This window comes from Octopus bimaculoides, chromosome 2, assembly GCF_046866305.1.
Source record: "Octopus bimaculoides isolate indiv1 chromosome 2, ASM4686630v1, whole genome shotgun sequence".
NCBI lineage: Eukaryota > Metazoa > Mollusca > Cephalopoda > Octopoda > Octopodidae > Octopus > Octopus bimaculoides.
Genome location: NC_142929.1, coordinates 191,609 through 218,885, shown reverse-complemented (window position 1 = coordinate 218,885; position 27,277 = coordinate 191,609). Strand labels below are relative to the sequence as shown.

At 40.4% G+C, this 27,277-nt stretch overlaps 1 protein-coding gene across 2 annotated transcripts in view; it reads right to left on the bottom strand.

Moving 5' to 3' along the window:
* LOC106870749 (Fanconi anemia group I protein) overlaps positions 1-27,277 on the bottom strand; it is a 103,596-nt gene that overhangs the window by 4,091 nt on the left and 72,228 nt on the right. For both annotated transcript variants that reach the window (XM_014916943.3, XM_014916944.3), the window contains exons 19-31: positions 26,907-27,131; positions 26,137-26,258; positions 24,510-24,662; positions 21,783-21,962; positions 19,876-20,033; positions 19,335-19,420; positions 16,887-17,052; positions 15,174-15,304; positions 13,363-13,531; positions 11,485-11,669; positions 8,182-8,298; positions 1,264-1,335; positions 424-522 (exon numbers count right to left, since the gene is read on the bottom strand). In XM_014916943.3, the coding sequence (XP_014772429.1) occupies positions 424-522; positions 1,264-1,335; positions 8,182-8,298; positions 11,485-11,669; positions 13,363-13,531; positions 15,174-15,304; positions 16,887-17,052; positions 19,335-19,420; positions 19,876-20,033; positions 21,783-21,962; positions 24,510-24,662; positions 26,137-26,258; positions 26,907-27,131 (1,863 nt within the window). The remainder of the gene's footprint in view (positions 1-423; positions 523-1,263; positions 1,336-8,181; positions 8,299-11,484; positions 11,670-13,362; positions 13,532-15,173; positions 15,305-16,886; positions 17,053-19,334; positions 19,421-19,875; positions 20,034-21,782; positions 21,963-24,509; positions 24,663-26,136; positions 26,259-26,906; positions 27,132-27,277) is intronic.

Here is a 27,277-nt window from a genome sequence, read left to right as displayed (position 1 = left end):
GCCGGGCATGTGCTTGCGTTGCCCAATACGTTCTTGCGACATCGGGCACTTTGTTGTGGCGACGGACTCGTTCTTGCGGCAACGGGCACTTTCTTGAGGAAACTGGTACATTCTTGTGGCGCCGGGCACGTTCTTGCGGTAGCGTGCATGTCTTTGCGGAGCCGAGCATGTACTTGCAGCGCCAAGCACATTCTTGCGGCCCCAGGCACGTCCTTATGGCACCAGGCACATAATTGCTGCTCCGGGCACGTTCTTGCTGTGCCAGGCACTTTCTTAAGGGATAACCGTAACAGAAATAGAAAGAAAAATAAACAGGGTGCTAATATCTTGAGATCTTTCTTTTTAAATAAAGCAACCTTTAAAATTATCAGGAAATCTAGTGATGTTGAATAAGAAAAGAAAAAAAAACAATACACTTCTTACTTTGGATTTCTTTGCAAGTTGGACCAAGAATTTTTCATAGTTTTCAATGGCAAAAATAAGTTTTGGCATAACTTTGCCCTGCTTCACAATGGAAGAGTCCTAAAAATAAACAGAAATCAATCTCAATATACTAAAAGATGAGTAGAGAATTAGATTGGGTCAATGTCTAATAGCATTGAAGAGACATCACCAGCTTCTGCCCTTCCTCAGTCAACCATCAACTTAACCATCAACTTAACCATCAACTTAACACATCCATTTCTCCACTGTTTCTGCCAATTTTAGTTTGCTGATCTTTACTCATGTCGATTTAACCAATATTGTTACATTATACTGAGGCTGGCTATGTTAGAGCTGTGAAATTCTGCATGCATTAAGGCCCATGGGTTGGAGACTTCTCACCCGAGTGGCGCAAAGGTGCCATCTGCTAAGAGTAGGGAATCACTCACTGCTAGGATGCAGCGACACACTGTTAGTGCCTGCCCCTATTCTACTACTACTACTACTATTAGCAGTCTGTGACTTCTTACACAATGAAGAGCTTTGAAAACTGGTGGCAGAGGAGGAAGGTAGAAGCAACAAAGTTTGCTTTCTCAGTGTTTACATAAGATCCTGGTTTTCGCATTTTAACCATGACTTTAACCAAAGAAAAGAAAAACCTTGTCACCTTTAAGTTATTACCCATTTGGGGGTTGCAGGCAGCACTAATAGCACTTTTGAGCCCCTCATGTGTAAAATTATAGGAATGTTTTGGCCCTGAGGCCCTCGAGTTTAAATTAGACCAGAATCAAATTGACATTGCTGCCTTGTTGATGCAACAACAGAAAATCTGGAACTTACCAGGGGCCTTGAAGAACTTGATGCAGTCTTCTTCTCTTTGCCGTTTCCTTTTCGTGTCCCTTTGACTTCTCGCTAAAAAATTAAAATTTTATATTTTACAGGAGTTGAAAGATATATACATCATCATCATTTAACGTCTGTTTTCCATGCTGGCATGGGTTGGATGGTTTGACAGGAACTGGCAAAGCCGTGAGCCACACCAGGTTCCATAGTCTGTTTTGGCTTGGCTTCTACAAAGTGAGATGCCTTTCCTAACATGCCAACCACTTTATAGAGTGTACTAGGTACTTTTTATGTGGTATCAATACCAAGCGATAAAAATCCCTCAACTGGGAGGTGGGGTAGTATTGAGGGGGGTGTAGCTTTGTGCCAGTTGAGATATTTAAGATTTGTACAGGGACAGATGTAGGGGTTTCACTGTTGGGTAATATACATGGATACCCGACTTGGAAGAGAAAGAGAAAGGTGATGATGTGTCAGGGTAATCCCCTCAAGGACATTGGGGGTGTGTGAGAATAAGTGAGGTAATAACAGAACAGATATCATTTATTCTGGCAACTACACTTTCAGAACATCTTCCTCCACTACTAATTAACTTTTTTAGGTAACAGAAACTATTCACTACCTCTGTGTGACCTTAGACTTCATAGCAACTGTGCATCTTCCACACACACACATGCCACTTCCTATGTTGACCTTCCTGTTATCCCACTGCACCCCTTGTGTGCCCATTGCTTACACTGGAGGGTCAACACAGAATGTAGCGTTTGTATGTGGACGATGCAGAGCTGCCATAAAGTCTAAGGCTTCACAAGAAATTGATTTTCTCAAATACCATTGAGGCTCCTTAGAGGTAATGGGTAGTTTCTGTTAGAAGAGTTAATTGGCAGCGGAGGAGGATGTCCTGAAAGTGTAGTTGTTAGAATAAGATGGAGAAAATTCAAAGAACTATTAGCAAAAGGCCTCTCTCCTACTCCCACCAAGTGAAAGGCAGATTGCATGATGCTTGTGTACGTACAGAGATGCTACATGGTAATGAGATATGGGCCCTGAATGCAGAGGACATGTGTGAAGACTAGAGAGCAATGAAGCTTCTAGGCTCCACTGGATGTGCAATGTTAGCATGCATGCACAACAAAGTGCAAATGTATTGAGAGAAAAAATTAGGGATAAGAGGAATCAGATGTGGTGTGTGGAAGAATGAAGACTGTTAGGGTTTGGTCATGTGATGTATGGGGACAGGGACAGTTGCATATGGAAGTGTTGATTGCTTGAAGTGGATGAGACTTGTAGAAGAGGAAGACACAAAGCATTCAGTGATTGCTCTCTCTGCTGTTATACTCCATCCTTAATTCCTCTCTTGTCTGCTATCACTTGCAATGCCCTCACATATCTACCGTGGCACCCTTGAGCCACTCCTACATTGCTGACCATCACTAGCTACAGTCAACTCTACTCCATCTCTCCCCACACTCTTATGAAACTTCCTCCTCCTCTATCTTCCTTGCCCACTCAACCTGGTCAATACTCTGTACCACTTCACTTATATTCACCCCACCCACTGCACTTCAACGTTATGTCCTGATACATCTCCACCATCATTTTTCTCTTCTCACCTGGGGTAGACATCTACCTTCCCTGCAGCAAAATGCCAATTTCTATCCTATTATACTTTTTAACTTCTCACCAATCAACTGGCACAAAGCCATCTCCCTCAATACTACACCCCACCCCCCAGTTAAAGGGTTTTTTTTTCTCTTGCAAGTTACTTGGTGAACCCCACCAGTGCTGGTGCCATGTGAAAAGCACCCAGTACACTCTGTGGAGTGGTTGATATTAGGAAGGGCATCCAGCCATAGAAATCATACCAAAACCGACAACAGAGCCTGGTGCAGTCGTGCGGTTGCCAGCACCAGTCAAACCATCCAGAAAATGGACATTGAATGATGATGATGATGATGACATATATATCCTCATCGTTTAATGTCTATGTTGCAGGCTGGTTGAATGGTTTGACAGGATCTGATGGATCCAAAGAGTGCTTTAGCATGGTTTCTATAGCTGGATGCTCTTCTTAATGCCAACCACTTTACAGTGTCACCAACACCAATGAGGTTGCCATGCAGCTCACAAAACTATGAATATCGAAAGGGGTAGGACAGCTTTATGCTAGACAACAAGGAGTAGTACATGAGAAGGAGACAGAGCAGGTTCTTAAAGAGGGGGTTACATGGCTGCTCAGATTTAGAAGAGAGGGTTAGAAATCTTAAAAGGAGCTGCAAAGAGATAAACAGTGGTGCACTGTGTTATGTGTTTAGTTGAAAGGCTCCTTTGGTCTGCTTAGAAACACAACAAACGCCTTTTTTTCTGGTGTTATGAATACAGTTAGTACATTCTGTAAAGTGGTTGGTGTTAGAAAGTGCATGCAGCTGGGGAAACCAAACCAAAATGAAACTTCTAAGCAAGATCTGGTTCTCTTGATTCTTCTACGAAAACAGTAATGATCTGTCTATCCCATGCCAGCATAGAAAATGGATACAAAGCAGAGATGAGGAGATGTATAGATATGTATAAGTGTGAGAACAAGAACAAGGATTATGTAACATTGTGCAACAGAGGCAGCACATCTGTGGAAGAATAAATAAATAAAAACCGAGAAAAAATTACGATTTATGCATTGTTGTCTCTCAAATATTTAAAATCTACAATTAAGAGCCCTCTCTACTCGCTGGCGGTAACCCGCCCTCCCACCCCCTCCACCGGAAGTTCATTCCTCTGTCATCCCACCCCCTCTACCGGAAGTTTCATTCCTCTGTCATCCCACCCCCTCCACCGGAAGTTCATTCCTCTGCCATCCCGCCCCCTCCACCGGAAGTTCATCCCTTTGTCATCCTGTCAACCTCGGCTGTCTCCCGGAACCCATCTAGTGGCCTTGGCCATCCTCTCCCCTACCTTTGGGTAGCGCATTAAGGTTGAGAAATGTTTGCAGGTTGTAGGTAATGTTTTGCTTATGAATTCTTCCAATTGCAAGTTTTCTTTTCAGGTACACGACACTGCTTTTCCTCTTCCCAGGCTACAGGCCCACACCCCCAACACCCATACTGTTAGGATTGGCACTCTCAACGTCGGCACGCTGAAAGGTAGATCTGGTGAAATTGTTGAGATGCTTGAACGGAGATGCGTAGATATGTGCTGCATCCAGGAAGTAAGATGGAGAGGAGGTTCTGCAAGGTTCCTCACAGGCAAAGAACACAGGTACAAGATTTTCTGGGCAGGGAACACTGACGGGGTCGGGGGCGTAGGAATACTTCTAGCGGAGAAATGGGTGGATAAGGTAATCGAGGTCGTTAGAGTAAGTGACAGAGTACTTAAGATCAGACTAGTGCTTCATCATAGATTAGCTACTGTCATCTCAGCCTATGCACCTCAACCTGGGCTACCAGATGGTCTGAAAGACCAATTCTATGACACCCTCTTGCAAACTACCTCGTCGACGAGTGACAGGGACCTTCTCTTTGTGGCTGGAGACTTCAACGGTCATGTCGGACGTCGTGCTGGGGGCTTCCATGGCATACATGGAGGCTATGGCTTCGGTTCCCGCAACGAGGAGGGAACCAGACTGCTGGAGTTCTGTGATGCAACCAATCTTATGGTCTGCAATACCAACTTCAGGAAACCTGCCAGTCACCTAGTCACCTACCGCTCCGGCAGACACTCTAGCCAAATCGACTACATCCTCGCCAGAAATAGGGAAAGAGGGCGGCTTATAAATGCCAAAACCTACCCTGGCGAAGAATGTACCCCACAACATAGATTAGTAGTTAGCGACTTTGGGATCAAGGCAAAATGGGTGCCCAGAATTAGACAGGCTTGGAGAAGAAGGGTGTGGAAGCTTAAAGACCCTGCAAACGGACAGAGACTTAGAGACAAGTTACTTGAAGCATTTAACGAAATAGAAGGGGATATAGCATCATACAACGTGGAAGACAATTGGAGATTTCTGCGGGACAACCTGTTGAAAGCCACCGACCAGATTTGTGGGTGGTGTAAGGTCCCCTCCCAACCCAGAGTAACGTGGTGGTGGAACAAGGAGGTAGACAGGGCTATTAGACAAAAGAAACAAGCTTGGAAGGACTGGAAGAACGGTGGTAGCAGGGAATTGTACCAATGTGCCAGAAGGGAGGCTAGGCGACAGGTTTATTTAGCCAGAGGGGAAGCAGATAAGGAAAGATTTGCCAATGTTCTGCGCCGTGAGGACCAAAGACTCGAGGTATTTCGGGTTGCAAGACAGTGTAGGAGAGAGAATAGTGATGTTGTAGGAGAGAAATGTGTTCGCATGGATGATGGTACGCTTGCATTAAATGAGGATGCAAAGAAAGAGGTCTGGAGATGCCACTACGATAGATTGCTTAATAAAGAGAATGAATGGGAGAAAGAGAGCCTGCCTTATGTCGACCCAATAGAGGGACCAGCTATCCGAGTTGATAGTACCAGGGTAGATAAAGCAATTAAGAGTATGAAGACCGGGAAAGCCCCCGGCCCATCAGGAATCACTGCAGAGATGCTCAAAATATCTGGCAGTGTTGGCTATAGCCTAGTCACCCGTATTACGAACCAGGTGATACACGAAGGAGTCATACCCTATGACTGGTGTAGCAGCATCATAGTCAACTGCTACAAAGGTAAAGGGGACGCTTTAGATACAAATAATTACAGAGGCATCAAGCTGTTAGATCAGGTTATGAAAGTTACAGAGAGGGTCATAGCCCAACTAATTAGGGAGCGAATCAATTTAGATGAGATGCAGTTTGGGTTCGTGCCAGGTAAAAGCACTACTGATGCCTTATTTCTAGTGAGACAGTTGCAAGAGAAATACCTAGCCAAGGATAAACCTCTGTACCTGGCTTTCGTTGACATGGAGAAAGCCTTTGACAGGGTCCCCCGATCCCTTATCTGGTGGTCAATGAGGAAACTTGGGATAGAAGAATGGCTAGTGAGAGCTGTGCGAGCCATGTACAGAGATGCGGCCAGTAAGGTGAGGGTTGGAAATGAGTACAGCAATGAATTCCGGGTAGAGGTAGGGGTCCACCAAGGTTCCGTCCTCAGCCCCCTATTATTTACCATAGTCCTCCAGGCAATCACAGAGGAGTTCAAGACAGGTTGCCCCTGGGAGCTCCTCTATGCTGATGACCTTGCCCTAATTGCGGAGTCACTATCAGAACTAGAGGAGAAGTTTCAGGTGTGGAAGCAAGGTCTAGAATTGAAGGGCCTTAGAGTCAACCTAGCTAAAACCAAAATCCTAATAAGTAGGAAGGTAGATAAAACACAAACCCCTTCAGGTAGATGGCCCTGCTCAGTATGTAGAAAAGGAGTAGGTAGTAACTCTATAAGATGTACCCGGTGCAAGCTATGGACACATAAGAGGTGCAGCAACATCAAAGGCAGGTTAACTAGCAAGTTAGTTTTTGTTTGTGGCAGATGTTCAGGTGCAATAAAGACTGCAAACAAACAGGAAACAACTTCTATCTCATTCCAGGGTGAAAAACTAGAGGTAGTCGATAGCTTCCGCTATCTGGGCGACCAAGTTAGTAGTGGGGGTGGGTGCGCTGAAAGTGTAGCTGCTAGAATAAGAATAGCCTGGGCAAAGTTTAGAGAGCTCTTACCCCTGCTGGCGACAAAGGGACTCTCACTCAGAGTAAAAGGCAGACTGTATGACGCATGCGTACGAACAACCATGCTACATGGCAGTGAAACATGGGCTGTAACTGCTGAGGACATACGTAAGCTCGCAAGGAATGAAGCCAGTATGCTCCGTTGGATGTGTAATGTCAATGTGAATACCCGTCAGAGTGTAAGTATCTTGAGAGAAAAGCTGAACATTAGAAGCATCAGTTGTGGCGTGCAAGAGAGACGATTGCGCTGGTATGGACATGTGGTGAGAATGGAGGAGGATAGCTGCGTGAAAAAGTGCCACACCCTAACAGTTGAGGGAACCCGTGGAAGAGGTAGGCCCAGGAAGACCTGGGCTGAGGTGGTGAGGCAAGACCTTCGTACATTGGGCCTCACCGAGGCGATGACTACGGACCGAGACCTTTGGAAATGGGCTGTGCGTGAGAAGACCCGGCAAGCCAAGTAAGATCGTTGCCAGTGCCCCTGGACTGGTTCTTGTGCGGGTGGCACATGAGATGCACCATTTTGAGCGTGGCCGTTGCCAGTACCGCCTGACTGGCTCCTGTAGGATTTTCGAGCGAGATCGTTGCCAGTGCCCCTGGACTGGCTTGTGCGGGTGGCACATAAAAGACACCATTTCGAGCGTGGCCGTTTTCGTGCGGGTGACACGTAAAAGCACCCACTACACTCTCTGAGTGGTTGGCGTTAGGAAGGGCATCCAGCTGTAGAAACTCTGCCAAATCAGACTGGAGCCTGGTGTTGCCATCCGGTTTCACCAGTCCTCAGTCAAATCGTCCAACCCATGCTAGCATGGAAAGCGGACGTTAAACGATGATGATGATGATGATGATGAAAAAGCTATTAGTGGCACAATTAAATGCATCCAGTTTGTAAAAAGGCTGGTGATAAGACACAATATCTGGTTCAAAGTAGTTCCAGGAATTTGTGTGGGTGTGCACCATCTAACATCTGTTTTCTATATTGGCATGGGTTGGATGGCTTGACAAAGGACTGTGCCTAGCTATACTGTCGGCTTTGGTATGGTTTCTAAGGCTGAATGTCCTTCCTAATGCCAACCAGTGGGAATGTAGAAACCATGACAAAGGGACAGGACAGTTGGTGAGACATTTGTCCAGATCCTAGCTGTATGGTGCAAATAGATGTAAAACAATGACAATGATCACAACACTAGTTATAAAAAGTAAGAATAAATGACAGAGAAAAGTGATTTCAATGAATTATACTGACCTGAATGTAAGTTATAAAGACATAGACTTGAGGAGTTAATTGAGTTCCGATAAGTTTTACTAGTTTCTCAGTCAGTTGTGTTAAATGGCCAACTTTCAAGTTGTATGCCTGCAAATACTGTTAACAGAAGCAAAAAAGCCATTCTTTTAGCACAATATATTAATATATATAATAATCAAGAAATGACCCTTTATCATCTCCTCCATCAGATGCTGCATTTGGGAGAGATGACAAAAGACTTTCAATTAGCAATACACAATGCTAGGGAAGACTTAGCACAGCAAAACACATTGAAATGAGGTAAGTGATTGAAGTTTGTGTTTGTGGCTGTAATATTTGTATATCTGGTAATGTGTAAGAGGGAGCTTGCCCACAGGCAAACATTCCAACAAGCCTTTTTTCTTCCAGAACTTGGAAGCCGCTGCCCCCTCACCCCATCATGCCCAGCTCCCTACTTGCTCTTTCTATCAAGGTCACAACTTTAGGACAACAGTCACAGTCAGCATTGGCACAATGAAAGGTTGCTCTGGTGAGATTGTTGAAATGCTAGAATAGAAGCATGCAGATGTGTGCTGCAAAAAGCAAGATGGAGTAGAGCCATAGCCGGGTTCCTCACAAAATCTTCTAGGAAGGTAATAGTGTGGTGGTGGTGGTGGGTGGGCATCCTTTTAGCAGAGGAATTGATAAAGTGATCAAAGTAGATAGGATATGCAATAAGACACTTATGCATAGACTACTCTTGGAAAATACAACAGCAACTTTTATCTCTGCTCTTCAACCAGGTCTGCCAAATCATCAAAAGAATCCTTTATTCATTTTCTATATAGTTTCTGTCTTTGCAACTTTACTCACAAGGCATGGTTTGGTCTGAACTTGCCCAAGATACATGGCATCATCATCATCGTTGTCATTTAACGTCCACTTTCCATGACAAAGGAGGGATGCCGGCTGTCAAACATCCACAAAGATCTACAGGTGATGATATCATTGACAAGATCAAATGTGCACAAATAAATGAAGAATATTAAAGGAGGGGAAAGCAGTAATGAAGTCAACCTTCGTTACTGGTCAGTGGGAGCCCATCAATTGTAATCACTGACACAAGGGACCAGTTGGCAAATGGATTCATGCAGGCACAGAAGTTCCAATGTGGGAGCAACTGGACTGTGGTCACAATTTCAATAAAAACACAAAGAGCAACGGTGAATTACAGAACTTATTTACAGTTAAGTGAACTGAGCCATGACGAATTAAGTGCCTTAGCCACACACACACAATGCTGGTGACAAGAGATTAACTATTTCATGTTGGTCTGTCACCATTACAACATTGACCAGCAACTGCTATTTCTCCCATCCAAGTAAGGAGACCATCATGAACTACACACACACATCAGTACAAACTTCAATAAACTGAATGGTTTTTATGTAACAATGAACACCATATTGTCCCTTTGCTCAACTTAACCTGATCCCTTGAATAAATCCAGGAGAATTATAGGTTACCTTACACATTATCCACCTCTATCATGGCCCAATCTCTTGCATAAAACCTTGGAAATTGTTTTCATTATCTGTTTCCATCTACTGCAGCCAACACCCAGGGTTATACAGAGCTAGATCTTCATGTCATAAAGATCACTCACAACATTAATATTACCCCCACCCCATACAAAAACATATCCACAATGGCAGTTGCAATGGTACAGATTAAGAAAGAGGCTTGTTTAAATATTCTATGGTATCTGGTTCAATATTTCATAGGACTGAGGTTGGATCTTTTTTTTTTTTTTACTTAAACACAAGTTTGAGGCAAGAAATATGGTTGATTGAATAAAAATTAGTATATTACTGGGGAGTGATTTATTAAATGTACTTTCTTGCCAGAAGGAGGTAAGTCAATCCTGATAGGATTTGAACCCACAGTTGAATAAACCAAAACTAAACTCCATAAAACCATTGTATTAGAAGACAGTGGAAATGGTGGCTAAGTTTACAGAGTCACAGACAACAGTTTCCCAGTTTGTATCTCATCACTGAAAATGTGTCCAGAACTAAGACAACGAACTCTGTAATATTGTGTCGAGTCAAAAGTTTTGCAACATTTTGCTAACTTATTTTATTCATCAAGTTACAATAAAAGCAGCCTAGAATTCGAAGTAGGGGCCACCGTGTTGCACAATTTAAGGTCACCTTTCTGCCAGTTCTTTGATCCCTCACTGATACCAGTTCTTGTCCTTTGAGGTGAAGAACTCCTTCACTGAAGCTTCCGCCTCCTCTTGGATGATGAAGGGTTGCACGTGCAATAAGGAGTCATGGATCAGAACAAGTGATAATCCAAGGGAGATCTTTTTCCACAATCCTAATATGCATAAGTAGTCAGCTATTGGAACCTGATGCCAAACACGGACGTTTTGAACACAAGAAGATGCACTGCCTCTAGTGCAATGATGAAGGGATAATTCACTTTGAGAACTGCATTCAAATGGTTGAAATCATTAATGCCAACCTATACTCCGAACAGCTGGAGCAAATTTATGCCATTGTGTGATAAAAAAAAAAAAACAGAAAGGGAACTCTTCATGTAACAAGACAATGCAAGGCCTTATACTGCTGAAATGAGTGCGGGAGCTTAAGGAAATTGAACTGATGCCGCAGTCAGCCTATAATCCAGACATAGCTCCCTTGGTTTATTACTTGGTCTGATCCATGGCTCACTTTCATCAACCAAAAGTAGGTGGAAGCTTCAGTGAAAGAGTTCTTTCGCTTGAAAGACAAGAACTGGTATCAGCATGGCACCAAACGCTTTTCTTGTAATAAAGCAAAAGAGCCACTAAAATATTGCAAAACCTTTCATCATCATCATCATCATCATCATCGTTTAACGTCCGCTTTCCATGCTAGCATGGGTTGGACGATTTGACTGAGGACTGGTGAAACTGGATGGCAACACCAGGCTCCAGTCTAATTTGGCAGAGTTTCTACAGCTGAAATATCTGATAGCACTTAAATGTCAGTGACAACTTGTTACTGTAAACAATTGATTAGCTTTTACTTGGCTTGCAGTGCTAATATACATAGATTGGCTTGCAGTGCTACTATACAGAGATTGGCTTGCAGTGCTAATATACAGAGATTGGCTTGCAGTGCTAATATACATAGATTGGCTTGCAGTGCTAATATACAGAGATACAGCTTGAGAACACATCTGACATGCCTGAATCACATGGAAACAATGTCACTCTTTTTATGGAAACAGCTTATCAGATTCACCATATGACATAGGAAAATACGAGCTACTTACATATTTAATGTATTGGCAAAATGTAGAGTAGAGGTTCGTTAATTGCTTGATAAACTGTTCACAACTGGACCAGTTTGGTATGGATGTTTGAACTAATTCATGAAATGCAGCCACAAGAGATGCCAGTCGTGTACAGACCACTGACAAGATGTCCTCATGGTGACTGGGTAATTGGCTGCTGGAATCTAAAAATAAGAGAATTAAAAATGTGAGGAGAAATTAATGAATTTCACTGCATCAGACATATTAGAAAATAGTTAGTGTATTCCATTAATAGGAAAGTCATAAGTAGCTGATTGAATAACAAGGAACCCAGAGTTTACGGTTAAACATAATCGAGAAAGAATAGGATTTTCATTGGTGTTTTGACGACACTTGAAACAACCAAACTATTTTAAGCATTAAGGCTATTTTTCTCTCTTATCTCTCACCCTTTTGTTCTAAGTACCTTAAAATAATGGCAACTTGCTGAAAAAGAGAAACAAGCCAGTTATGTTTGGTTCAGGGTAGTTCCAGGTATTTATATCTATACACATGTCATCATCATTCTTTAACGTCTGTTTTCCATGCTGGTATGGGTTAGATGGTTTGACCAAAGCTGACAAGCTGGAGGGCTGCACCAGGTTCCAGTCTGATTTGGTTTGGTTTCTACTGATGGATGCCCTTCCTAATGCCAACCACTTTACAGTGTGTGCACTGAGTGCTTCTAATATGCCATTGGCACAAGTGCATTTGTGTGGCATTGATACTGGATTCTTGCAAGCCAATCCGCTTCACCAAGGAATGCGGTCTGAACACTTTTCTGCTCTGTACGAGGGGTACACAAACACGCATGTACACTCACTTATCATTTAATTGCGTGGAACATGGATGTTAAATGATAAATGTGAGTGTGCAGGTGTGTGTATTCTGTATAAGAGTAGCGTGTGTGTGTGTACATTGTGTAGGGGGTTTGATCTCCCATCGACAATAACTGTGATGAGAGGGCAGTAGAAAGAAGTAGGGGAAAGGAGAGGGTGAGGGATAGTAATAGGGGTGGATAAGCAGTAAGGGATGGCTGCCAATAACAAGTGGCCCAGGATGGGAAGAAGGTAATGACTGGAAACAGGTGTAGTTGTAGAGAGGAAGGGATATGTACAGCTCTGATATGATCCCTATGCCTTGCTATGGATGGAAGAGAGATAAATGATAGAGGGATGAGTGACAGAAGGACAAGTGACAGAAGGACAAATGACAGAGGGACAAGTGAAAGAGGGACAAGCGACAGAAGGACAAGCGACAGAGGGACAAGCGACAGAGGGACAAGCGACAGAGGGACAAGCAACAGAAGGACAAGTGACAGAGGGACAAGTGACAGAGGGACAAGTGACAGAGGGACAAGTGACAGAGGGACAAGCGACAGAGGGACAAGCGACAGAGGGACAAGCGACAGAGGGACAAGCGACAGAGGGACAAGCGACAGAGGGACAAGTGACAGAAGGACAAGCGACAGAGGGACAAGTGACAGAGGGATAAGTGACAGAAGGACAAGCGACAGAGGGACAAGCGACAGAGGGACAAGCGACAGAGGGACAAGCGACAGAGGGACAAGCGACAGAAGGACAAGCGACAGAGGGACAAGCGACAGAGAGACAAGCGACAGAGGGACAAGTGACAGAGGGATAAGTGACAGAAGGACAAGTGACAGAGGGACAAGTGACAGAAGGACAAGTGACAGAGGGACAAGTGACAGAAGGACAAGTGACAGAGGGACAAGCGACAGAGGGACAAGTGAAACAACAAAACTTATTGAATTCTAACTATAGGCAACTTCTGTTTCAGATTCAAGTGCATCACACACACACACACACACATTAATAAAGTAGTGAGCTGTGTCACCTGTAACTGTGTCGTCCTTGCTACCATACAACTCCATTTTCATCTTCTGGAGAATCCAGTTTATTTCATCAAGACCATTTGAGACATGAGCCAAAACTAGACTTAACACGGAACTAGAAGTTTGGCTAGTAATGGTACCATAGTAGCTGTGTTCTTCAACTTCGTATTCCTAGAAAGAAACAAGCCATTGAAAATTTGCAAATGACATTCAATACATCTTCACTTCCCCTGAATTATCTAAATTCCTGTAATTGTTCCAATTGAGTTATCTCCCTTAGCAAGTCTGACTATATGTCTCTAATGACACCCAATAAGATATAAACATGTCCCCCTCCCGCCGCCGAGCTTCTGTGTTTGTTACCAAAATGCATTAGCTGTGTGTTGAGTTATATTTTCACATTAATATAATTTACATGATTTATCTAGTATTTTTTTTTTTTGTTTAATGATGAAAGAATTTCTATATAAAACAGAAAAAACAGTTGATAGTCCGAAGTATGGTAATAATCTTTTGCCAATTTGTCTGCATACTCCAGCATCAAATTTGATCTCACTCCTTTTTTCCTTAGTCTTCATCTGCGATGCTGACCCCTTCCTTGGTCAGCATTACAACCGCCTTCCCTCTCAGTATTTATCAGTCAACCATATGTTCATACCATGTCACCATTTTTTGTTATTTCATAAAACATCAGAGAAAAACTCCAAGCTTTGATTACAAAATTGAAATAAAAGTTCATAGATTTCATTACTTAAACATTCACCTAATAAATTGCAAAGTTATATTACTAACAATAAACACTATTAACAAATTCATAGATTTTCAGGTGAAAACAATCTAGTCACTATTTATAAAAGACCATCTTGGTGTTAGGAGCTTTATAAATAGTGACCAGATTGTTCTCATTTAAAGATCCATGTTATGCCACACCAATACTAAACAAATGTCGGGCTCTATTATCATCCAGATCTCCCTTCACAAAAATACTAGGACTATATCCCTTCTCTTCAAGATAACCAGAAAATATTCTTGCCCTTGTCAGCTGATATCTGAATGGAGAAGAAATGTCAGAGATGTGCTCTCATCTTTCCGTGAACCACCCAACTCCACTGCCTCCTCCCCATCATTAACATTTAATGTCTGTTTTCCATGCTGGTATGAGGTGAGCAGGAACTGGCAAGCCCAGGGGCCACACCAGGTCCCATAGTCTGTTTTGGCTTGGTTTCTATGGCTGGATACCCTTTCTAACCCTAACCACCCTACACAGTGTACTGGATACCAGCACCCACAACAGTACTTTTTATGTGACACCTTAGTTTTAGGATTTCACTTCTGTTGTGATGGGTGGTCTTCTTCAGTACAGCAATTCACCACATATCGTGGTCCTCTCTCATCTTTCTAAGGTTCAGCATTTTGACATCAGTCTTCAACTGCAATGAAAATTTCACTGAACACTACTAACGTCACACAGTTATTGTTTATCTCAGTCTAGAAGAATTTGGCTATGGAGACTGTCCATCCTTCATGGAGTCTCTCTCAATTTTTATTTCGCTCAGTCTCTATACACACAAACACATGTTTATGTCAAATTCTATTACCTTGAACCATCTTCTATTTCACTGTTACATACGCGTTCTCTCTCTTACACACACACACTACAATTCCTCACTCCTCTTCGGAATCTATCCATTCACTCTTCTTTCCCTGCAATCTCATACATTTCTGTCTTGGCTTCATTCTACTTCACTCTTTCAAACATACTGTTCCTGTTAAACTGAGCAGGGTTACACAAGAATTTCTATGCTAACCGTACCTTGTCAATGTCTCCAAGCTTACTGTGGAGGTCTCTTGATATTTTCTTTAACATTCCAACAGGGTTTCGTACATCCTTTGACATTTTCAATAGCAAACCAAGGACTTTAGAAACTACATTCGTATCTGCATCTAGGAAAGATAAACAGAGCAACAACAATAAAAAACCAAAAAAGGAAAGATAACTGAAGAAATTCACAAGAAAAAGCTATTAAAATGGGAAAATTATTAATCGATGAATGTCTGTTAATCCTTGTTGAATTATTGTCAAAATTGTGAAAGAAAACTTGCTTTTATTGTGGTTGCAAGAGATTCTATTACCTTTTGAGACTAAGATAGCTAAACAACAACAATTATTGTTTAGCTGAGGTCATCCCTATAATTAAAGACGGGATTTTGAAAGGGATTTTTAACAGGTTGAATAGCTATTTAAAGGTCGTTTTGTGCATCAACAAACAACGTATTGCGTTTGTTTTTGCATGTGCATAAATATCAATATTGAGAAAAGCTCAAACTATTACAGCAATAATATAAAGATGATATCTAAATTATCATTTTATGTCTGTTTTCCATGCTGGCATGGGTTGGACACTTTGACAGGAACTGGCAAGGCTGGAGGGCTGCACCAGGCTCCAGTTGTCTGTTTTGGTTTGGTTTCTACAACTGGATGCTCTTTTTCATGCCAACCACTTTACAGAGTGCATAAGGATGCTTTTTATGTGGCACCAACAACATCACCAAGTAACTTGCAAAACAAAAACCCTTCAGCTGGAAGCGGGGGGTAGTATTGAGCGGGGTGGCTTTTTGCCAGTTGATGATAGATTAAAGGGACAGAGATAGTTGAGTTAGAGAATAAGATGCCTTGGGTCATTGAATTATAAAAACACTTCTATTCTCATACGCAATAATCTTACATGTACACACACACACACATTAAAAAATAAAGTAGAAATGGTGTGGATGGTAGGGAGAGGAAAGGTGTTACTTTAGCCTTTATTTCACAGCTCTCAGTTGAATTCCTAACCTTTTTGAGATTAACTTTGCATTTTATTCATCAATGTGGAAAGACAATAAGATAACTATCTCTAACATACTAGAGATCAATCATCTAGCTGTACTCTTTTAGAGGACAAAAAACAAAACAAGAAGCAGCCCAGTCCCAATCTCTCTAATCCTAAGCCATCCACAAAAAACATGCCCAGAATGAAAGGTAGATGCAACACACGGAGCCCTGACACATGTGAGAGGATTAATAACTGCAAACAAGAACTGAGCTGGACTCTGATACCAACCCAGACCAAGATGCAAAGCAGGCAGATGATATATATATATATAAATTTATATAACTCGCTATAATTTAGCAGAACTCTGTGAGATGACAGACCCTCTCTGTGATCTGGTTAACAAACTAGAAATAGCAGCCAAATCCACCTTAAACTACATCGTTTAAAAGGACACATTGGATAATGTAGTTCAAGGTAGACATTGCTTAAAAGAAAAAGTATTTGAGATGGTCATGGTTAGAATGCTTTTAAATATAGGTTACGGTTAATTTAGGGTTTTAAAGTATGTCTGCTCAGTCAGGATCAATTTTGAATTTTGTGCAGTCAGAGTTGGAGTTTTAAATATATGTCTGCAGAGTTAAGATTGATTTTGAGTTCAACAGACAGATTAACTAATCCGTGATCAGATTAAGAAATGATTATGTTCTTACCAATAGCATCTGATTTAGCAACTTCATCAATCCAGTGTAATATCTCTTCATAAACCTGACCTGGATTTAGGTGTTCACATAAAACGCCAAGAATTTCTAGTAAAATGTTTAGTTCAACAATGGTCTTAGTTTCTTTGTCAGAAGAAACAATATTCACAGCCAGTCTCTACAGAAACAACAAGGTTAAAGTTAGCAATTGTCATAGATTTATAAAGGCCTTTCTTTGTCTTCATTTTTTTCTTTTAAAGTAAGGTTCTTTAAGACATTGTACAAGTGTAAATAGCTGATAGAATGAGATTATAGATTAGCTCTTCATGAATATTGAGTTGAAATCTTCTACCATGTTTTAGTTAATCTAGTAGGTGGAATTAGGTAGCAGATCATCTGGAAATCGTTACCTCTAAGACTACTGATTAGAATAAAACTTTTACTGTGACAGAGAAACCCTGGAAGTGGGAGACATTCTGAAGATTTTTTTTCTTCAGGTTTTGATTTATTTGTTAATAAATCAACAAGATACATGGCTGATTGTTTCACATCCAGTGTAACAGACTTTCAGTTATCAACTCTAACCCTAACCCTAACACTTTTACCTAAACAATTGAAGATTCGATCCGTTTCTTCTTTGAGCAGCCATTTCTCTCCTCTGTTGTTTCTCAAAACATTTTCCTTCAACTCGATTGCATCGAGATCCAAGATTCAATAATGTTTTGTATTTGATTTGAAGCATTTAGTGCTGCTTCAGTGGATGCAGTGTGCGAAAAACAATCTATTTTACTGGAACTGGTACACTCTCTTATCTGTCTGTCACCGTCTTCATTTCGCATCAGGGAATAATGGTGGACAAGTCACATATCCCATTAACTGTGTGGTTTTGTGACATCACGGTCCTTCAAGGCTAACATTACCTGGAGTATCCACTACTCCTCACAGTGACACAATGGTCATTCCACTGTTCAAAAAAAAGAAAGCAATTCAAAGACAGCCGAAGCATTCTCAGGCATAGTCTTTTGAAGAGCAAAAGATGCTAGTAACCGTCAATTGATTCCATATGACCCTTGGAAGGATGAAAAACAAAGCTGATTTCAGGGGGACTTGAACTGAGAATGTAAAAGCGCAAAACATTTTTGAGTAACACTCTACAATGATTCTGCCAATTACTGATCTGTTTCTATAGAAACAGAAGCAATATCCAACTGTCTGAGATTGTGACTTGCAGATGCATCAGCAACAAACACTGTAAACCACATCAAACTCAGGATCTGCCATGTTAAAATATTCTCAAAAAAATCTTCTTATCTGTAAACAAGCAAAAATTTTATAACTAGATTCATTAGCTTCCACCGTACATTGACTAGAGAAAAATAGTCATGTATTAAGGCATATAAACTCCCCAATGAGAAAAAATGGGCATTAGCATGTGTTGGTGTTTATATGTCCTAATATCAGACTATTTTTCTATAGTCAATATATGGTGGAAGCTAATAATTATATTTACAAAATGTTCACTTGTCATTATTTCTTAATATATGCAGAATATGCACATGTTTACCACTATGAAATCATAGTTTTTAAGTTCAATGGAAAACAAATGGATGGCTATGTTGGTGTAATCAGTTAGTACACTTATTGTGAAGGTAAGAGGTGCGGGTTGACCCATGCCAGCATGGAAGGCAGATGTTAAACGATGATGATGATGACTAATGCCCATTTTTTTCTGTTGGGAGTTTATAGCACTTATATTAAACTACTTTCTATAGTCAATGTATGGTGGAATCTTACTACTTAGTATCTGCCATGCAGGACTGGTTATGTTTGGGGAAGTATTTCTTACTGCTACTCTGATTATCCATGTAACAACTCATGTATCAGTGCCAACTAAATATATTTAATGTGGACATTTACTGTAGGAAAGTACTTTTCTAAGGATCAGGGCTTTTGGTACCTATATTTGCTTAAACTTTCGGGAGCAAAATGAGATAAATTTTCTCATTTTATGGGGGCATGTCATTACACCCACCATCTGTTGGTGATTCCCTCCTACTTCCAGTGCAGATGACACCTTTGACCGCTCACGCAACAACCCAACAAACCCATGGGTTTGTTGGGTAAGGCATTGCTAGCGAGGGTTTTACAAGGTCAGAGTGCAAATCCTACCGCAACCTCTTTAAGTCGCCTTTTTTATGACACACAAAGGAAATGTTGGATCTATTCTTTGACATGCAGGTCTGAACACAGCTCTAGAGCAACAGAAAATGAAGGGTTTTGCTTAAGAACACGAAATGCTGCCCAGCCTAGGAATCAAACCCATGATCTGATGATTGTGAGTGCAAAAACCTAACCATTAGGCTCTGTACCTTCACATATAAATTGTCTATTTTTTCTAAAAAAAGCAAAAACAAAAAGATTAAAGAGAAGACAGACAAACCAAAATATTTAGTCACTAACCTGAATGAGTTTTGTATGTTTTTCTAAAATGCTTTGCTTGTTAGACATTTGGGAATTTGAGGTATCTGTGGCCTCGTTAACTTTTACTGCAAAGAAATGACAAGAGAAATAGTTAGAGAAAAACTAATAAGTTTAAGAAGGGATGAGAAATGTATGGATTATGTTTAGAGTCTATCCTTTGGAACCATAAATGCCCATTGGCCAAATGAGTGTTCACACACCAGGCTTGTTTTATCTTGGGACACTTTTGCTACTCCAGATGTTATTAAGCTTTTCCATGGCTGGCTGTGTCCTAATTTCCTTCTTACATGTATCTTCATTAGAAACTTGGGCTCCAAGATACTTGTACAATTCCACCTGTCCAAGCCTCTCACTGCCCAGCTGGGTGTTAACGTTCACTTTCTCTTTTCCTACTACCATAGGGTCACCAGTAGAACAGACCCTATAAAAGCCATACTGATGGTCACATACAGAGAAAATAAACAAGCAACTTCAGATTTTCAATTAACATAACAATAGTTTAAAATAAGCAGTTACTTACACAACTGAGTAAACCACACTTTATGAGTGTCTGGGGATGTAGAGTCAAATAGAAGCTGTACAATAGCACTTAAAATCTCTAAGCAAAGAGTAGATTCAGTCTTTTTGTTCTTTTTATCACTGCTGGGACCAACTCTTTGGTAATGTTTCAAACAGAGTCTATTAAAGAGATGATTATTTAAAAGTTAAATGCTTCAACCATTACAAGGCTCAGTGTAATGTAGACATGTACAATCAGATTTAACATGTTCAGGTACACTTGGACATGGAAAGATCTACACTGCACAAACAAATCTTGAGAGAAAAACTCTCTTTACAGATGGTATGCGTGAAAACGTGGGCCATCGGACCATAGAATATAGGCATTTCTGCATCGTTACACATCATCTACGGATACTGAGTTCATAACCATTAAGAACAGCTTGTTCTTGTAACTGTAAGTGGTACATATGTTGATGCGTGCAAAGCTTTGACAAGTTGGAATTAATAACTGAGAGGAACACTAAACAGTATTTCATGAAATATGGGTGTCTGCAATAATATTTGACAGGTTTGTATACAATCAGACATGGCAGAGCTTTGCAGACATTAGAAACTGAACCAGTTGCTGTTCTAATGTAATAATTTGGTCTTAGCAACTATGAAAGGAAGCTCACTATCCATAGCTGATGATGCACAATAACACAGAAATGTGTCCTATGTCTGATGACATCAGTCAGAGCCCAATGGTGGGATTTCACACTTACTGTCTATAAAAGGAGAGTTTTTTTCTTTTGAGACAAATACTGAAGCATATATGTCATTCCGTGCCAGAGTACACAAACATATTAAATATGATTGGACAGGTCTATATTTCATTGTGTGTCTCTAATTAAAGACTGTGTATCTTAAAACAGAAAATGGAAGAAGTGCAGGACAGGTCTTTTTCTAAAGAATTTTGTGTAACAAGAATGTTTCCTATTTCTCTTATGTGGCTTTTTTTGTATAGTTTTATACTTAACACTAGCTTGGCATGGATTAGAAATGGTTGTGTGTTAAATTCTCTCACAAAATCAGGTCTTAGGTGCTTGTACAATGATTCATCTAACCAGCTAGCCATTGTGCTAATGGCTGCAACTTGTTATTTCTAATAATAGTTAATCCACCATCAATATTTTTACACAATTCCACAAGAATTTTGCAAAATACATAAACAAGGTCAGCCTCAGCCAGGTTAGCAAGATGTCTGCTTCCCATGCTGACTGAATGGTTAGTATACCAGGCAAAATGCTTTGTGGCATTTCATCTATGTTCTGAGTTCAAATACCACTGGCGTCAACTTTGCCTTCCATCCTTTCAAGGTCAATAAAATAAGTACCAGTTGTGTACTGAGTCTGACGTAATCAACTTGCCCACTCTCCCTCGAACTTACTGGCCTTGTGCCAAAATCTGAAATCAATATTAAATCATCAATATAAGGCAGTTAAAAACAAAAAAAAAAAGTTGCTTAGGACGGGTTTCATTGCCACCATACCAATCAGCGATTCCTTCTTAATTAAAACTTCAATACACATATGTAAGTTTCTGAATTGTCAAAAGTGAAGCAAGTCCTGGTTACCACATTACTGGGTTCTGGTCATCTTTCGAATAATTAGTAAAAATAGTTTTAAAAAACCCCCACAAAAAAACAATACATCTACATCTGACTTCCTTGGGACATTGGATATTAAGAGAAAAACAGATGAAAATAGACAATATAACAGGAACACATAGTGTAACAGCTAACAGGTGTCAGTGGTAGAGAATATTGTATTATTGGTGAATGTATTGAGATGAAGTGTCAAGTCTGGAGATTTTACAGAGCAAAAACCCGGTACAGGAGAGGAAGAGATGTTGCAAAACCAACAACAACAACAATAAACAACATACCTTCCAAGACGGCATGAAAGTAAAATTAATTTGTCTTTATCCATCTGTTCTTTGTCATCACGGAAACCATGATCTTTTAATAAATGAATTTTCTGCAAGCCAACACTTAGTATATGTTGCACAAAATCTTTATTTTCTTTCAAACTTTTCAATGACAGTGAAGAATCTGAACTAGAATCCCTGCAAAAAGGAAAGTATTTATCATCATCATCATTCACTGCTAATAAAATAGTTGTTGCTTGCAATTCACTCTGTGAAGCAGAGGATTTTACGAAATGAGACAAAAGAAAAAATAAGGTTTCTTGTTTTTACTTTTTGCCTCTAATCAGCCATGTAAAAAAAAAACAAAAAACTATAAATACTTCCTGAAAATGTACAAAATAACACATTTCACATACAGAAAATAAGCAAAAGAAAAAGACAATTGCAATGCAAAATATTAATAACGGCCATGAATCAAAAACAAACATTTTAACATTGAGTTTGAATACATTGAATAGAAATGTTGCCATATACATATGTAGAGATTATCCTTTACAAATGTTCTTCTGAATCATAAAAAACACTTGATAAGAAACATTTTGCTGAAAGAGCAAATGCTTAGCAACATAGACTGACACCTGTCCCGAAGACAGGTGTCAGTCTGTGATAATCCAACACAATTCACAATTGAGTTGTTCTTTGCTAAAGCAACAGGGATTTTTCTTGTTCCATCCAAAGAAGACTTGGATTCAGCCCTGAAATGCATTTTAAATGAAATCTCTTTCATTAAAACGAGGAAGGTAGATGGCACTGTTTGTACCATTGTTAAAACAATGAGGTTAAAGGATAAGACCAAACTGTATGTGAAGTGTGTGTCCAGAAGCCGATCCAGCAATATCTGGGAAGGAGGAATATGAGAATCACAGTCAGGGACATTGGTGATGTTGTTGACCCTTGGCTAGTTCTTATCTTCATGGAACAATATGGGTTGATGGTCAGTACACCATCTAACTTGTAGTTGGGTGGGGTTACTACAGATATATTTTGCAAGAGCACAAAACAACCCAGAGAAGATGTAATCTGTTGCGGATGCTGAAAGAAAAATCTTAAAACTCAGCATTTGTTGTACTGTAATAGTATAAAAGACATTTAGGAGCATTTTACTCAATCTGCCAAAAACAACAAGAACAAATCCTGGAGGTTGCCAGTCCCAAAGCAACCCTTGGCACAACTGAGTTGCTAGAAAGACTTCCCTGTCCCCTCATTTGCCAGGAGTGAAGCATGAAAGCCAAGAACCTCTTCTCCCACTTACAACTAGGGATGATAACAGTTACCTACATCAGCAACATCTGTGAGAAGTAAGCAACCAGCCGGCACCCCTTCACAGCAACACCATTCCCTCCCCTTATGAGAACAGGGGCCAAAGGAGAAAGGCAAATTTAAAACAAAAATTTTAAATTACTCTTTTACTTGTTTCAGTCATTTGACTGCGGCCATGCTGGAGCACCGCCTTTTCAGTCGAGCTAATCGACCCCAGGACTTATTCTTTGTAAGCCTAGTACTTATTCTATCGGTCTCTTTTGCCGAGCCGCTAAGTTACGGGGACGTAAACACACCAGCATCGGTTGTCAAGCAATGTTGGGGGGACAAACATAGACACATACACATATATATATACATATATACGACAGGCTTCTTTCAGTTTCCGTCTACCAAATCCACTCACAAGGCTTTTGTCAGCCCAAGGCTATAGTAGAAGACATTTACCCAAGGTGCCATGCAGTGGGACTGATCCCGGAACCATGTGGATCGTAAGCATGCTACTTACCACACAGCCACTCCTACGCCTATAGTCAAAAGAAGAAATTTTTACAACAACCAAGTACAATTAACCAATAAATATCGGCTCCCAAGCTAACTTAACTTTAAAAAGTCATAATTGTTGGCATTTGATGCCAAGAGCAGTTACTTTGGAATTAAATATCAGCAAGCATTTTTGCTCATGATTATGAGATTTTGTTGGCTTACGATCAACTGTTAGTTGGTATTGTAGTAAGTCAAACAAATCTATTTTTTTACTGGAGCATAAATTAGTCGTTTGGCACAGACGCTGACCAGTTAAGGTTGGTGTGAATTCAAACAACTTGCACCCATATCTAAAGCACGTCTAAAACCTAAATGGTTAAGTTAGTTGCTGTGAAGATGTTGAATTCTTGATACACTGTCAAGCTTCTCATTCTGTCAGCTTCATTTAGAAGCTGCAAGGTTACTTGTTCAATTTCTTAGTCACTACTGAACTGTAAGTTGTTTTTTTTTTCCAAATCAAAATCATTCTGCTCACTCCTTCACTTGGCATTCGCCTTCCTTTTTAAACTCTTTTGAAGCTTATTCTATCATTTTACCATGTTTGCTGAAATTGACTGCTGCAGCAAGACTAGTTGTCTGACTTTGTACTATGGGATTAATATCCAGTCCCAGACTAAAGAACCGGCAAAAATTAGTAAATGCAACCGAATATATTCATTTCTTGCCATGTTATTATTCCTGCCTGACTGAAGGCCTAAATTTTGATTATACACACAGTGAATTTTCCTGTAATACAGGAAAATTGTTCAGCGTTGTTTTGAGACCGTAAATAAAAGTGTCACATTTTGATCTTGACTACAACTCCTTGCTTTCGGATTCTTTCGGTGTAGCATTGTTGACAGCATCATACATTATACGTGCTAAAGTATCAATACTCACTCATAGAAACTGTATAAGATCTCGACTATGAAATGCAAAGACAATAAACTGGGGTCATTTTTGGTACTTTGTCCTTTCACTTTGCTCTTTAAAATACCAGTCAGCTTCACATATTTTGCAAACAAATCCAGAACATTCTCAAAGCTACTTTCACTGAAAATAAATATGAAAACAAAATAAATTATCTGCATCCTTCTGTATACGTAAATGTTTGGACAATTTTACTTGTTATTTTTCCCGTTTTCTTTAAAAGTCTTTTAATACTAATTTTCTAGTTTAACAAAGCTTAGAATCAAAACCTCATTAGCCCAGTAACAAGAAGTAGGCCCCAGTATATCAGGTGGTAATGCATATGAATGAGGACGTAGACCCAGGAAGATGTGGGATGAAGTGGTGAGAAAGGATCTAAGGATCTACAAAAATTGGGACTCACAGAGGGGATGACAGGGAACCGGGACTCCTGGTGGTTTGCCAAGCTTGGAAAGACATGACAAGGTAAGTAAAGCGTGGTTGCCCTTGAGTGCAGGTTCGTCCCTTGCAACCCTCTCCAGCTGAGGACCCTTAATCTTGCAAGTGCTGGTGCCATGTACAAAGCATCTGTACCAGTGCTGTATAAAAGCACCCAGTCCACACCCTGTAAAGTGCTTGGTGTTAGGAAGGGCATCCAGCCATAAAAAAAAAAACCATACCGAAACAGATAGGGGCCCTGAACAGCCCTCCAGCTGGTTAGCGTCTGTCAGACTGTCTGAACTATGCTGGCATGGAAAATGGACATTAAACAACAATGATGGTTTTTATATATATTATCATCATCATTATTTAATGTCCAATGTCCATGCTGGAAAGAGTTGGACTTTTTGGACCGGAGCTAGTAAGCTGGAAGGCTGCACCAAACTCCAGTTTGATTTGGTATGGTTTTCTATGGCTGGATGCCCCTCATAATGCCAACCGCTCTAAGAGTGTAATAGGTGCTTTTACATGCCACCAGCACAAGTGCCATTTGCATGACACCGGCATCTGCCATGATTACAATTTTGCTTGGCTTGATGGGTCTTCTTATCAAGCACAACATAAAGCCAAAAGTCTCAGTTATTGACTCTGCGAGGCCCAATGCCTGAAAGGAACTTGGCCACTTTGCCTCTTTGAGGCTCAATGCTCGAAAGGTGCTCTTTACGTTCCACCAGCATGGGTGCCAGTTACGTGACACCAGCACTGGCCATGACGATTTCACTTGGTTTGATGGGTCTTATCAAGCAAAACATACTGTCAAAGATCTTGGTCACTAGTCATTGCCTCTGTGAGGCTCAAAGTTCAAAGATCACGCTTCACCATTTCGTCCCATGTCTTCCTTATTTGATCTTTATAGAACAACTGATTAGAGCTGACGCATTTACACTGAAAGGGGAAAAATTCTAGGATGCAGTTTTGGTAAAATTCCATGTGAAATATTTTAGCACTAGATCCTTCAATAAACGATGCTGCACAAAATGTTTCTCTACATAATAGCTCAACAAAATATAAACCTCTTCATCTTTTGTTTCTTATCCAATTCTGACAGACACAGACAAACAATGACGAGCTGGCAGCCTCGAAGCAATTCCCATACAACTCATTACATGTGACGTACCTGCATCTGCCAGAGAAAAAATTATACTCCATCAAAGATTCATATAAACCAAGGATCAAAGATGCCAGAATGGTGTTCTTGACACCAACGTTAGTTTTGGTAGAATAGTCAGAGGCTTTATCCTGGTAAAAAAAAAAAAAAAAAATCTTGGTTCTAAAGCAGGTTAATGAGAATAACAGTTTTGATTGATTAAATCATGAAATTATGAAAGACAGAAAGACCAAACTCTACATGTGAAGCATGTGTGTGTGTGTGTGTGTGTGTGATCTCTCTTTCCTAGAATTAATGTTGTTGTGTAAGATGTGAAGTGTATATTATGTGGACAAAATGGAAGTTGACATTGAATTGAACTCTCACAGTTTACAAAATGAAAAGACGGAGCAGAGCACTGTACGACATAATGGATGAACTCTGCTAGATTAACTTACTCTTTGATACACATAGGCAATTTCCCAAGAGTTACCAGAATCTTTCATGAAGTGCCTAAAAAGACTTTTTCCATTTTGGCACAAGGTCAGCAATTTTGATGGAGGGCATAAGTTAATTACATTGACCCCAGTGCATAACTGGTACTTATTTATTGATCCTGAAAGGATGAAAGCAAAGTTGACTGTGGCACAATTTGAACCTAGAATGTCAGGATGGGCAAAATAATGCTAATGATTCTGCCAGCTCACCACCCTTACAAAAATGCTTCTAAAAACGTTAACACTGCATTTACTAATCTATTTTAACTAATCTGTAGACTGCATCCCATACCAAAATCTTACCAGTTCAAACTCCTCCAGTTCACATTTTACCATGCGTTGTGTCAGAGATGCAAGAATCTTCTCCAACTCTTTCAAACAGTTAGCTTCTTCATCATCAACATCATCTGCCTCTTCTTCCTCTTCCTCCTCCTCCTCATCATCATCATGACCACTGCTATTGGTTTTATTTTCATTTAATGTTTGACTTTTCAATACACATTGGCTGACACAACGCAAGAGATGAGCCTAGAAAAAAAAAAAAGCAAAACAAATTTAAATAAAGCATCACAACAGATTGTGAGGTTAAGATGTTGCTCTACTGATGACATGGTCAGGAGTTTAAACCTTGCTGCAACAAGATTATGCAACTGTAGTCACCAGTGCCAGCCCCC